The sequence below is a fragment of the Vidua macroura genome, chromosome 2, assembly GCF_024509145.1.
Source record: "Vidua macroura isolate BioBank_ID:100142 chromosome 2, ASM2450914v1, whole genome shotgun sequence".
NCBI classification, from domain to species: Eukaryota; Metazoa; Chordata; class Aves; order Passeriformes; family Viduidae; genus Vidua; species Vidua macroura.
Genome location: NC_071572.1, coordinates 30,320,903 through 30,334,423, shown reverse-complemented (window position 1 = coordinate 30,334,423; position 13,521 = coordinate 30,320,903). Strand labels below are relative to the sequence as shown.

The 13,521-nt window shown below is 46.2% G+C and overlaps 1 protein-coding gene across 4 annotated transcripts in view; it reads left to right on the top strand.

Moving 5' to 3' along the window:
• The first annotated feature begins 1,850 nt into the window (after positions 1 to 1,850).
• Positions 1,851 to 13,521, top strand: part of NPAS2 (neuronal PAS domain protein 2) — a 105,426-nt gene continuing 93,755 nt past the window's right edge. For 3 of the 4 annotated variants that reach the window (XM_053970740.1, XM_053970739.1, XM_053970738.1), the window contains exon 1: positions 1,851 to 2,540. In XM_053970740.1, the coding sequence (XP_053826715.1) occupies positions 2,242 to 2,540 (299 nt within the window). In that variant the 5' untranslated portion in view covers positions 1,851 to 2,241. The remainder of the gene's footprint in view (positions 2,541 to 13,521) is intronic. The other variant, XM_053970737.1, reaches the window with a different exon arrangement.

Sequence of the window (13,521 nt, the reverse complement as noted above, 5' to 3'; positions counted from 1 at the left end):
TTTTCCATACTTTGTAGTTATTCACATTTACATTGGGGATTGAATTGGATCAAATAACTGGCTGGATAAGGTGTATGGCAGGAGGTGAACATCACAGCGGGATAACTGGGTGAGCTGGGTGGTAGAGGTAGTGGGAGAAGCAGCACAGCTCCCTGCAGGAGCCAGGTAGCTGGAGCAACCATCAGTCCACATGCTGCACCCACACACGCACACCGGAGTGGGCAGTGTTCTCTACTGGTGGATATTTTGCGAGGATTAACGTGTCTTTACAGAAGGAGGCATCGGGGGACATGGGGAAACAGCGCCTGGCCCACCACACAAACTCTACTGAAAGAAGCATGGCTGTGTAGTCAGGCCTTTCGGGAGGGACACAGCTTGCACCTCGATAGGGGGCTTTCCCTCCCCAACAAACTCCTCCTCTGAACAGAAAAAAATACAACTCTCCTGAAACCAAATATTGTATCTCGGGGGGAAACCCCTTTCTGCTGGTGAATGAGGTGTCTGCCGGTGAATGAGTGCCAACAAGGCCCGGGTACATAGGCAGTGCGAGGGCGACAGCAGGCAGGGGGCAATAGCCGGCGGGGACCGGGGGACGCGGCTCCCGGGGCTGAGCCGGCGGGAGGCTCGGGGAGCGCAGCCGGGAACGGCGGGGAGGCGGCGGGCTCTGCCCGAGCCGTACCCCCGCTCCCCGGCTACTTCTGCCTTCCTTAGGAAAGAAGGGCAACTCCGGAGACGCCGCCAGAAGCCGGCAGGAGTGCCCGTCGAGGCAAGAGCAAGGCTCCGATCGCCAGCTCCTACCGGGCTCCAGCACACCACACCGCCTTCTCTCTTACTGGTCACTTTGCAGGACGAGTATTAGAGAAAAAAAAAAAAAAAAAGGCGAAAAAAAAGGCAAAATAGGGAATAAAAAGAATGACCTACTTTGAAACAAGGGAAAAAAAAAAAAAAAAAGCGCTGTCAAGGTTTTGCTCCAATTGCCTGTGCGCCGTTGCATAACCTGATCGGGAGCTCTTGTCTGTGCCCGGCGAGGCCGTCAGCCTGCCCCGGGGCAGCGCGGTGCCGTGCCCCGCTCCGGCCCGGTTCCCGCTGCCACCACCGCCGGCACAGCGGGCACGGACAGGGCGCAGGATCGCCCTCGAGGCGTGGGCCGAGCGGGGAGGGTGTCCCGAGCCCGCCGAGCGGAGCCGCGCAGGGGTCCCGCCGGATCGCCCCGGGAGCCAGGGCCGGGCACTGGGCGCAATCCTGCCCAGCGGGGCCGGCGGCGCCGCCGGGGGCTCCCGGGGTCAGGCTACCGAGGCGTCCGCCGGTGCGGAGCGGGGATATCGCTACAGACATATGTAAACGTAGGCACGCCGGGGTTCGCTCGCGGCGGCGGTGTGAAACCATCCTTGATGCGGGGCTGGCTCTTTGGCTGAGGCTTTTTTTCCCCTGCTTCCCCTTTCGTTCTCTTTCCAGCTTCTCCTTTTCTTGGATCCTCGCCTGTCTCCTCCCACAGAACGAGAGAGAGAGAAAAAAAAGGTCACGTATGTTTGGAAAAATATGTAGGTCAGTGGAACATTCCCTGCACTTGTGCACAGGAGCTGGGGCGGGAGAGCTCCTCCGCAGCCCTCTCGCTACCCACCGCCCCAGCCCGAGCCTCCCGGCGCCCACCGCGGGTAGGGGGGCGCCTAGCGCCGGGGTCCCTTTCCCCCTCCCTGACCCATTTTGAGCAACAACCTCCCGTTTGGGCTCCCCCTGGCCCTCACTCCCCCCAGCTCCCCCCGCTCCCTGCCGGAGAAGGCGACGAGCGGCGGAGGAAACCGGCACGGGAGATCCTCTGCCGCCGGCGCCGCGACTGCGCCCATGGGCGCGGGGCGCGGAGCGCGCCCCCGCAGCGCCGCCCGCTGAGGGCGCGGGGCGGTGGCCCCGCGGCGGGGGCAGGCGAAGGGAGGCGGCGGCGGGCGGCGATGAAGGGCCGGCGGAGAGAATGCCCCCGCCTCGCCCGCCGGGCTCCAACTTCGCGGAGAACTATCGGCCCCTCAGCCCCCGCGCCCGCCCTGCCTCTCCAGGCCGCGCGTCCAACTTAATGCCCCAGCAGGAACCCCAGCCAGCAACCCCCCCGGCCTCCGGCCTCCGCACTCCCCCGCAGCAGCCCGGGCTCCCGGCGGCCTCCCGGTGCCGGCGGAGCCCCTGGCCCCGGCGCGCGTGGGTCCCGCGGCGCCCGGGGCGGCGGCAGAGCGGCATGCGGCGGCCCCGCGCACCATGAGACAGGGCACCGGCACCGGCGGCAGGCAGGAGGCGGGCAGCGTCCCCGGCTCCTCGTCGGCGAGGAAGAGTTTGCCGGCTCCCGAGGCCGGCCTCCTGCGCGGCTGGAGCAGCGGCGGCCGCTGCCGCAACGGCACCGGGAGGCACCGGAAAAGCGGCGGCATCCAGCTCGGCGGCACCAGCACCGGCGGCGGTTCCCGCGCCCAGGTGGCCACCGCGGACAGCAGCAGCAGCAGCGGCGGCAGCGGCGGCGGCTGGGGCTTCCCCGCCGCGCTCCCGCAGCACCGGCACCCCAGGTAACGCGCGGCCGTGCGGCCCCGACCCTGCCTCTGTCCCGTGGGGCGCCCACTCGCGACACCCGCCCGGGGGGCGCCCGCCCGGGGCACCCACGCGGGATGGTCGGCCACGCGTGACCCCCGCGGCGGTGGCCGGGGTCAGCTCCGCGGTGCCCCCCGCTCCGTGGGGGTCACGGACGCGCCCGGTGGTGCGGGGTGGCATGGCTCTGCCGCGGGAAAGTTTCCGTGGGGAGGACGCTTATGTGCGGTGTGTCTGTCCCGGCCGGGCTGGCGTGGTCCGGCCGGGCGGGCCCCTCCTTTTGGAAAATAAGTTGCCCCCTAAGCGGTTCTCCTCGCCATCTCGTTTGGGTGTGCTTGGACGTTTCCTGACTTTGGGGGTTCCTACAAGCTAGACTGGAGCAGGGTCTGCGGATGCGACCGGGCGGTGTTTGCTCAGGGAAAACTTCCAGTAGGACCAGTGGGGATTTTGAATGGGTGAAAGGTCCTGGAGGGAGCAGAGGTTGTGCCGTGTGCTGGGAGAGCCCTGCTGCTGCAGCAGCCCTGCGCAGAACTCCCTTCCCGCGTGTTTGCATCCGTGTGTGGAACGGGGTAAACCTTAAAAACGCGGCTGAACGGCAGCACCGGATTCACACGGAGTTGTGCCGTGGTGTTTTCCTCTGTGGTCACTAGCCTGATTTGTCAATTAACAAGCACGCTCATCCAGAAACTTTGCTCCCTACTCCTTAGCTGTCTACAGGATGGCAGCTTACTTTCACTCAAGTGACTCAGAAATAATTAGCAATTATAAGTGTTACAGCCAGCAGAGGAACTTGGATTTTTTCATGGCGCTAAACCTCCAGAAGGGCTGTAGGGATCTCTCGGATGGGCGCAGCCAACCTGAGCATTCAGTTCAACAAGTGGTTTTCTCTTGAAGTGGAAAATGATCTAATTTATCCCAGTGTGAGATGTTAATGCACTAAACTGTGGGTTTAGTTTGTTTGGTGGTACTAAATAATTAAGAGTTCAAAGTGTCCAGACATAGCCAGCTCATCCACTGATCCACATCTGATTCCGAGAGCTGTCAGCTGGTGGAGGGCCCAATCCTGCATACATTTCAGTAGATGAATATGAACACAGGGTTGCTCTGCAGAGATGGCCAGGAGAATTTGGAGAATGTGATTGCCAAACTGCACATTATTTCACTGAAGATGTGAAAATGAAGGTTTTCTAGAACTAGGTATGTGACATCAGGGTGATTCCCCAAGCTGGCAGCACTTCTGTGCTCCAAAGCCTGGGTCTCCAGTGAGCTTTCCGAAATTAGTTTTCCCTCACAAATAAAGGTGCCTTCCTGCACATTAGCAGGGTTGAATCCACAGAATTATGGGGTTTTTTTTCCCAAATCTCTACACTGAAGCAAGCAAGAGCCCTTGAAGGAGTTGTTTCTTTCATCGTAGGCAGCAATGATCTCTACAGTTAAAATTACCTAGTGCTTTCTAGTACAATGCTCTGCTGTCAGGTGGTTATGCATTTCCTAAGCTTAAGCCTAGGCTGGTATTTTCCAGGATGAGTACCTGCTGAAGACAGACTATCTTTGGGGAGTTTCAGATTAAACGGTTTGGTTATTTCTGAGAACATGGTAAGACAAGAACTTGTTCTTTGACCACATATTTGATGAAAATGGTTTAGGTATACATCCTGCATTAGGAGACCTTGATCTGGGAATCTGAATTTTTTCCACTATGCTAAGAACCACTTTCTTTGAGATTTAAATTCTTGTGGCATCGTGGTTTGGAGCAGGGAAAAGATATTTCGCTTGGGATCATCTTGTGATGGGGGTGCACCTTTTGTTGATCCTCTGAGAATCTTCCAGAATTTCTCTCCAGTATAATTTTATCACAATGCTCCAGGCGTGTGCTCTTGGGAGAGGACTTGTTGAGGGCTTGACCATTGCACTCACTTGAAGATGCTCTCAGCACAAGGCATGCTGAACATCCCAGCACTGTTAGGAGCTGAGCAACTGCTCCTCTTCCTGGGAAGGATGAGAGCACTCTAGTTGGTGCCTGATGGGCTGAGTGGACTTTCCCCCCAGTTATTCTTCCAAGGTGTTGCTTCTACAGTGAGTGCAGAAAGGAGAATAGGAAACTTTCTCAACTGTGTCTTCAGTGGCAGATTGTGCCTGGTTATGTCATGGAAGGGTGGAGCAGGAAACTGTTTCAATTCACTTGCATGGTGACAAGAAATTGTGCTACTAGAACTGTCCCACTTCTGAGAAGAAGTACTGGTGATGGATACATGGAGAAACTGAAGAGTAGAGAATTGAAAGGATTTGTGGGGTCATGGATGACAAATCTTGGGAACGAGGTGCAGGGAACTGTAGATAGAGGTGGTAAACCCCGGCCAAGGGAAGGAATGGTGGAAAGAAGGAAGTTGGCACTTGTTGTGTACAGGGATAGGAGATCTGAGCATGCAAAACCACAGTGGTTTCCATTCTTTCAATAACCAGGGCATGGTACTACTACCTTTTCATCCTTCTAATTTTCCTCCCCACACTGCCTGGTGTGTGTTCAGCCCCTGATTCTGCTTCTTTGCCTCTCTCCTGGATTGGTAAATGTCATACAGTTAAAATAACAGACAAATACACATTTTATGTGCATTTAATTGCTTTGCTTTCTGTGTTAGATGAACTTAGGTAACTTCCATTTGTGTTTATAGTTTTGTGTCTAGGCTCTTAGGGGACATGCACTTGAATTGCAGATTTTGTAGAAGGATCATTATCTGTATAAAAAGATAATTTTCCTGGATTTGGCTTAACTGTCTGTCGGTCCTTGATCTTAATAAAACTTCTTGAAAAAGTAGGCTGAGGCCATGTAAATATTTGTATTATTTTAGCTAATTTAATCAGTGGGTAATCTGCATCAGCTGATAGACTGATTTTATGAGTCTGACTACTGAAGTTTGAAAAGGAAACACCATGTAATAGCATTTAAGCAGAATGCATAGATGATGGTGGATTTATTTATGCAGTGCTGCTTTTGTTATTGCTGTTTTTTGGGAGGGACTAAAGCCATTGTGACATGTTATGGGACACAGAATATATACATATACACTTAGGTATACCTCTATATATATGTAAAATGGTATATTGCCAGCTGAATTCAAAAATACAAGAGCTGCAAGGCAGGAAAGGCAAGGATGTGACAAGAGATGTGGGTCATGTAGGCTCATGCTCTGAATAAGGAGCTGAGAAGCTGCAGATGTGGTTCATTCTCTGCTCCTTGCATTTATCTTGTGGTGGCCCAGGGATGTTGGCAGATCAGATTGAGGGATTTAGGGGAATGGCTTTCTTGGCCTCGTCCACATAAATTCAACATACATTTTGGAGATAGAAGGATAAATACTGGTTTTTATGCTTCTCTTCCTGTGTCTCTTTCCCCTGAGGGCAAGCCATGAGGCACAGCTCAGTCCAACCAAAACATTGGTTTTAATTACACTTTGGTAAAGACACTTCTGTTGCTTTATCCAAGGATCATGGCAGAAATCAGTGTTTATTGCAGGCTGCCTGCCACGTTTGGGAAGAATAGTCTTATGCATCTCCAGTGCTAGTTTTAATCCTGCTCTGGTCTGAAAATCCACCTGTGACTCACAAAACTTAGGTCACTGGTGAGCTTGGACCTTTGTTACTAGGAAATAGTATTGCCATACTATAATACCAGTATAATAGTACCCCATCTGCCTGCTGTTTCTTGTCCTCTCCTTTACCTGCAAGCACTTTGAGGCAATGCCATCTCTTTATCCTGTGTCTTTGTGGCAGGTAGCATGCCTTGAGCATCAAGATACTCCAAAAATTACCATGTAAATGGTGGGAACAGGATGATTATCTGACCTTCTCCTGCTTGGGCACAAGTCTGTGTAAAACAGCTGGGCTTCTGCTGGCCTGATTATGACAGAAGGTGTTTTTCATCTGTTTTACTACTATTCTTAGGGATCTGCATAAAATAGAAGATTTCTAGCCAAGTGGAATGATGATATGGGAAAAATATTTAGAGGGCACGTATGTACGTTTGAGATCAGAACTCAGATTTGGAAATTTGGAAATTCAGGTGTGAAATCTCTAATTTCAAAATGTACAGGCAGTGGTGACATGACAGTGTCATCTACTGGGACATTTCAATCACCCTTTCTCCTTGAGTATCTTCATGTGATATAAATGTAATATGCACATCAGTTTGAAAATAAATAGAAGAAAATACATCTCTAATTATAGAAATTAATGGCTACAGGTCACCAAAAGTGCCAAGGCTTAGACAAAATCTTCCATTGACAGCTCAGGAAGAAAAAATCAACGCAATGTGCAGGTGTGAGTTAAAAACCAAAGGGAAATAGAACACTAAGATTGTTTTTAAAAGGATGGAAAATAATAAAAAAAAAAAACCCTCATTATTTTACTGTAGCAGCTGTAATGTGCCATATCTTCAGTGTCCTGTGCTGTTGATTCCCCCACATCAGAGATGGATAATGGAGAGGGAGAAAGTTTAGAGGGATGGAGCAAAGGTGATCAGAAAAACTCCTGTGTCAGGACTGACAGTGCAACAAACATCTGTAAAATTAAGCAAAGCATGGAGAAGGCAAACCAGGAATGACTGATCACAGCCACAGCAGCAGAGGGCACTGGGCAGACAGTTGCAGGAATGGAAACAAAAGGAGATTGCTCTTCACATAGTGTGGTCAGAATGCTGAGCTCCTCACCACAGGATGTGGATGCTGAGAGGTTACATCAGCTAATGAGGTGACTGGATGAGTTCATGGAAGAGAAATCCATCAAGGGCTATTAAATTTAAAACCACTGCCTCTGGCATAGGAAGTTTTGAGCTGCATATTTTGGAAGCTTGGTGAGTATCCTGAAGAAATACCACCACTGTTTTGACTTGTTCTTGTACTTGCTCCTCAGCACCTGTGTCTGACCATGGCTGAGAGGAGCTGCTGAGCCAGGCAGTCTCCCTGTGTCTGCTCTGCAAAACAAAGTGGGCCAGCCCCCCTCAGTTCCCAAGGCCAAGATGCTACTGGTGGCTTGTACCTTCCCTGCTCAGGGCTGGCCCCATTACAGCACATCTGCCATGGAACAGGCTGGTTGGGAGGAGCTGGTTGAAATGCTCCAAAGAAGAGCCAAGGCATGGTCCAGAACTGTACCACAAAAAGCAGTGTACACTGCTTGAGCGCCCTCCTTGGTGTCCTGTTGTGGAGCTGTGCAGTCATGGTGAGGATTATCTTCTTGAGTTCAAGTAGGTTCAGAAAGCAGTTCATTCAGGGAAGCAATCCCACCTGAAGGCATTGAATAACAAGATACAATGCCTGGCTGAAGAAGTCCCTGCTGGGAGACTGCAATATTGCTACATGCCTGCCCGCCTGACACAGGCTTCCCCAGCCTTCCCTGCTGCCCAGTGTCAGGGAGAGGATTTGGGCCAAGATGAGCATCTTCTCTGAAGAGGTGTTGCTGTACTTAGAGTTTCATCTGTCTCTACAAGACCAGGCTTTGACATTATGAACTGAGAATGAGAGGACTGGGAATTAAATTTCTTCAATATCCACTGAATTTAAGCACTGGTTAAAACAGAAATGTTGTGTTGACTGCTGTTTATTAGACCAGACAATTTGCTTAATCATCTGAAAGGCATATTTTAAAGCCATGGATTGCATTTACAACGGCTGTGCTAAACCGAAGGCTGTATTGCTGTTCACTTAAGCAATGGTCAAAGCACAATGTATTAAAACACAGCTCACACTGATGGTATTTTGCTGGCTTTTTGATGAGGTTTATTGCTATTAAAACAACAAGCACCAATCCCAAATTCAGCAGTGTCTTAAGTCCTTGTGGTAGTTTCCTAAAATTTCCAGACACTAACTGATACAAAAACTCGAATGCAGCGTTTAATGGAGCTCACAACTGCCTAGCTGTATATTTTTGGTATACCTTATGTAATAAAATGGCAGGCCCTTGCACTGCCTGCACAAACAAGGTTGCATAAGCAGCCTGGGGAAACAACTGGAGCTCCAAGAGCCCTCCTGAATCCTGCACGTCTTGTTTGATCTCATTTAATATTATTTAATAAGCAATATTAACCTTTTCATCTCTCCCCCCTTAAATTATGTAGAACCAGTGATACTGACTTAATTTCATGCACAGACCTCACTTTTTAGAGAAGTCATCAAACTTTCCAGTCAATTGAGCAGCCTGATGTCTGGGTAGCCTTGAATTTTCTGTAATCAGCACTCAATCTAGTTAAAAATAAAAAGACATTAAAAACAAAGCCTTGAACAGGAAAGTACTTGTTTTTCACTCTCATTTCTAATTTGGTAACCATTCTTAAAGTTCATCACTATGGTTTGTTCTATCAAGGGATAAACAATTTATTATTCAAGCGGCTTTGGGGTTTTTCCTTTAAAAACAGACAATGCTATTCAACCATTGGGAAGAAAACCAGCACAAGAAAATTATAATCAATTTTAACAGGCTTGCAGATGGCAATGAATTTCTTTAAGCATAATGTTAGCCCTGCAAACAGTAATAATTGAGTTTGATCATTTATTATGCTATTATCATTGATAAGCAGACCAGACTGTTTTTCTCTTGATTCCCTCTGTTAGGTGTGTCAATTTTTTAAGCTGGAGGACAATTTTAATACAGCAGCTTCCACCTGTAATCTCTAAATCAACAGGTGGATGTAACTGTGCAAAACCTGAGCATTCCTGGTTATCTGATTGAGTCAGCAGCTGAATAAATCTGACTTTGAACATGTCCTAGACTTACTGGTTTGGGTGGGACACTCTCATTAATACTTTGGGAAAATTAATATATTTCCCATATTATGCATAAGAATGGTATGCTTGCAAAATCTAGTCAATAATAAATACTGTGTGCAGCATGATCAGCTAGAGATAGGATATTTCTCTGTTATTTCTAATTCTCATACAAAATATCTGCCTCGGTGTTTTTATTGGTAATTCTATGGATTTGACTTGCAGTATTTGGTCTGTTCCTTGTTTTGACAGATAAAACAGGAAAAGGTTTTAAATTGGAGCCTTTGCATTAGACATACTCACATTCCAGTTACACTTCCAGCTAGGGTTCCTTTAGTTTATAATTTATAAAGGGGAAGACAGCTATATGATTTCTACATGGACCATTAAGGCCACTATTTACTTAGGCAAAATCTTCATTTTGTTTATCAGATACGCAATGAGTTGTTATAATTTGCTTTATCTTTGGCTGTGAAGATGAGAAGAATATTTTATTCTCCAATCTACTTTTTAATGATTTTTTTTTCATATAGTAATACAATATTTGGGAAAGATAGTTTCACATAAACAGCCTAATCAAACTATAATTCTGTAAAGCAGTTGGGTGTATTTCCAACAATTTCAGCAAGAGCAAAACTGATAAAAAATAAATAGGTCACTCATAGTCATTCTTGTATTTATATTTTTTTATAACAAGGACTGAAGAATCTTCTTTTTTTTCTGGGCTGTCACTGAAGTCAATGGAAGCTTTGCTGGAATAATTCTGGGCCTTTAATTTGATTGTTTGTAGAGTGGCACCAGTCATTTTTTTTCCCATCTTTTTTCTTTCTTCCCAGCACAAAGGACCTTATTGTCAGCTGACGCACACTGATGTAACTCAGTTCGTTCTAGCAATTACATTTATACTGCCTGGCTTCTAACATCCATATTTATTCAAAAATGCATCATCTCTTTCAACAACAGAATATCTTGTTCTATCTTGCTGTTATTCAAGTATAAGAAATGAAACTGCATTTGGTGCCTGTCCTGCTGTCCTCATTAAGGCAAAACTCCCACTGAAATCAAGGAGAGATTGGCTTACAGAGAATTACTGCCTCGAGTTTCTGAAAGGTCTAAACTTACTCACTTTCTTGGTTTGATTTTTTTTTTATTTAATTTTAAATTTTTATCTCACCTTGTATTCTAACTCTTCCCTCTCCTTTTATATTTCTGGTTTTGAATCTTTAGCTTCCTTTACTAGGATCTTTTTTCTTTTTACTTCTTTCAGGTCTTAGCACCTTCTACTTTCCACCTTGCCCGCCCTCCCCTCCTTTATTCTCTCCTCTTGCTGTCTCGCACTCTCGTTCAGTCTGTTATTCTCGCCTCCACTGACTACAGCACTGTAAAAAGTTGATATGCATCATACATGTTTCCAGGAATTTCATTTAGCTTGTTTAGACCCCTTCTATGTACAGGCGCTTATTTTAAGGTACTTGCCTTAGGGCAAAGCAGCAGTTTGTAAGATTGGTGATCCAGGCAGAGATTTATTTGCACAATATTCATCTTAGTAATCCTTCCTCTTCTTCTGGGTAGAATCTTAGAATTTCCTCTGAAGTATTGATGCAGGGTTTCAGCAAATTGAGTTTTGGACTGATAAAATAAATATTTGGCATCTTATTGCAGTCAGAAAAAAATACTCGTGGATTTTGAAGTCTGCGTAAAATGGGTTTTATTGAGGGTGACAAAACTGGAAATCTCCAGAGAAATGGGTTTTATTCATAATTCTTCTACTGTGCAATGTTATGAGCTTAGACCACATACATAATGCTTTCTGTGCATCACTTCTCTGATCTGTAAACTAGGGCAGCTTTACAAAGTATTGTAGGGTATGAACAATTCTGGGTGCCAGTCATAACCAGGTGTCAGAGCGGGGCACGAAGCAGGGGGCTCTGGGATGCTAAATAAGCCATTGACAGAAAGAGGAGCTACAGTAAGGGTTTTTTTGGGTGTTGATCCACCTCTGTGGTTAGGATACACCTGGCAGTACCTTGTCACATTGCTTCCAGCTGTGCAACACCTGATGGCTTTGGAGCCCTCCCTGGATGTCCCAGCTCCATTGGTTTCCTGCTCAGTGGCTCGAGTTCCCCCCCACCCTGCTACCTCTTAATTGTTTGCATTTTTCAGATGGAAAGCATTTGGAGAGTGCCAAGTATTGTTATTTTCTTGCAAGTCTGACTGAAAGTTGTGTTCTTTTTCACAAAACCTAATTCATGCTTGTGAAATAAATAGTAGATATATGGCTTCTTAATGCATAGTATAGCATTTCAAGCTAAAGTTATCAGCTTTCTGCTTCTCAGCATCTGGATCCCTGCAGATATACTTCTTAAAGTAAAAGACATAACATTAAACTCGCTTATTCTCCCTTAAACAAGCAAATACATTTTCTCTTATGGGAATGCTAAAAAAAAAAAATTCATGGTTCCCAATTGCCTGTTATTCTGGCAAACCTAAAATGAATCAAAAACTGCAGGCTATATATAGAAAGCAGTTAAAGAAGCATTTCTTCTTTGATGCAATTTCTGTTTGATTTTCTTAAAACCCTCCTCTTCCGAAGACCCATTTCCACTACATCTGAACAATAGATTTATTGTTGTCAACTGAATGAAAAATTTGATAAAGATAGCTTTTCTATTTCCATTAAAAATAGATGATTTTTCAGAGGATTGAAGGATGTAAGTTCAATTTTTAAGTCTGAATTCCACATTTCATTTGACCAGTCTATAATATATATTTTCAAAGTCCTAATTGGCATTAGACTTGGCATATTTCTCTGCATATTTTTTCTTGCCATATTTTTTCTCAGTGTGAAGCTATTAGAGGGTCATTGCTCTGGTTAATGAAAGAGGGCTGACATTCTTTGTAAGTTGTGAATATTTAAATATTCCTCTATGCAAATTTTTCCCTTTAACAAAAAAGTTTAAAGAGACATCTTAAAAAAATTTATTTAACAGTGTTGAAAAATTCAGGTTACATTCAAAATCTATGATATCCAGTGGTACGAGGTGATGACACATTTCAAATTTGCTACTGTATAATTAAGAGGGGATTCCATATAGGAGATGTAAGCATAAAAATTGGGTATGGCTCTTCACAATACTGCTGGTTTTGCTTCTGAATTCTTCAGTAGTTTTGTTAGAGTGTATAATCAGTTACACTTGTGCTGATTTAATCAATTATTCTTGTGCACAAACAAACAAACACACACAAAACCCAGCTAATTTCAGACTGTATTTGAAACATCAGAACTAGAGATTTCACTTACAATGAAAGAAAATATTATTTTCAAGCCCCTAGAATGATTTTAAAAATGGCAAAGATATATTTGGGAGCTATCATACTTTTGGGTACCAGCAGCTGTATATCCTTATGCAAAAGTGGATTTGGCTGAAAGACCAATTCATAAATATTGTGTTTGAAGATTGCAGCAAGCTTTCATATTTCTAAGACATAATGTAAAATGTGCAACATTTTTTTCTTTGCTCCAAGAAGTTTGAGTTTAGACAGCTTGGTCTCCCAAATCTAATGAATAGTGGCCAGCAAACAAAAGTATCCATGGCTTCTTGAATCATGGAGGCTGGAGACCATTCTGTCTGTGGAAGCAGAAAGGTCAGCCTGCTGTGGTCAGTTTGAACACCCTCCTGCGTACTGCCAACCTGTGAAGTGGCTTGAAGGCGGAGGATGCCAATAAATAACTTGACATTGGCACTCCATGACTTCACATCTTGTGGTCTATGAACTTCCAGGCAAGCAACAGCCTGCTCCTAGCTGCATTGCTTGAAGAAACCAAGGGATTTGGGGAATGTCTCATTTTTCTGATGGAAAACGAATCTATTTTTTTCCTTTTTTGTAGTCCTCCTCTGCCTTGATCTGCTGTTTGGGGAAGTGAGGGGCGTAGCGGGGGAGGTAAGACTTATCTTTGATCTGATGGCTCCTTTCGTTCTGGGCTGCTCTCCAGGAAAAACTTTTTCCCCCTTTGGGACACAGTGCTTTTCATGGCAGAGGCTCTGCAAACAGGAGTGCTGTGGAAGATCCTGAGTTTGCCTGATGTGCGTTTGACATTTTCGCACAAATTCAGCAGAGCAGCTTTATTCAGGTAAACACTTAAGCACGTGCTTTTCATTATTCAGAATTTAATCTGAGTTTCTTTCCTGAATATGGAAAGACTTAA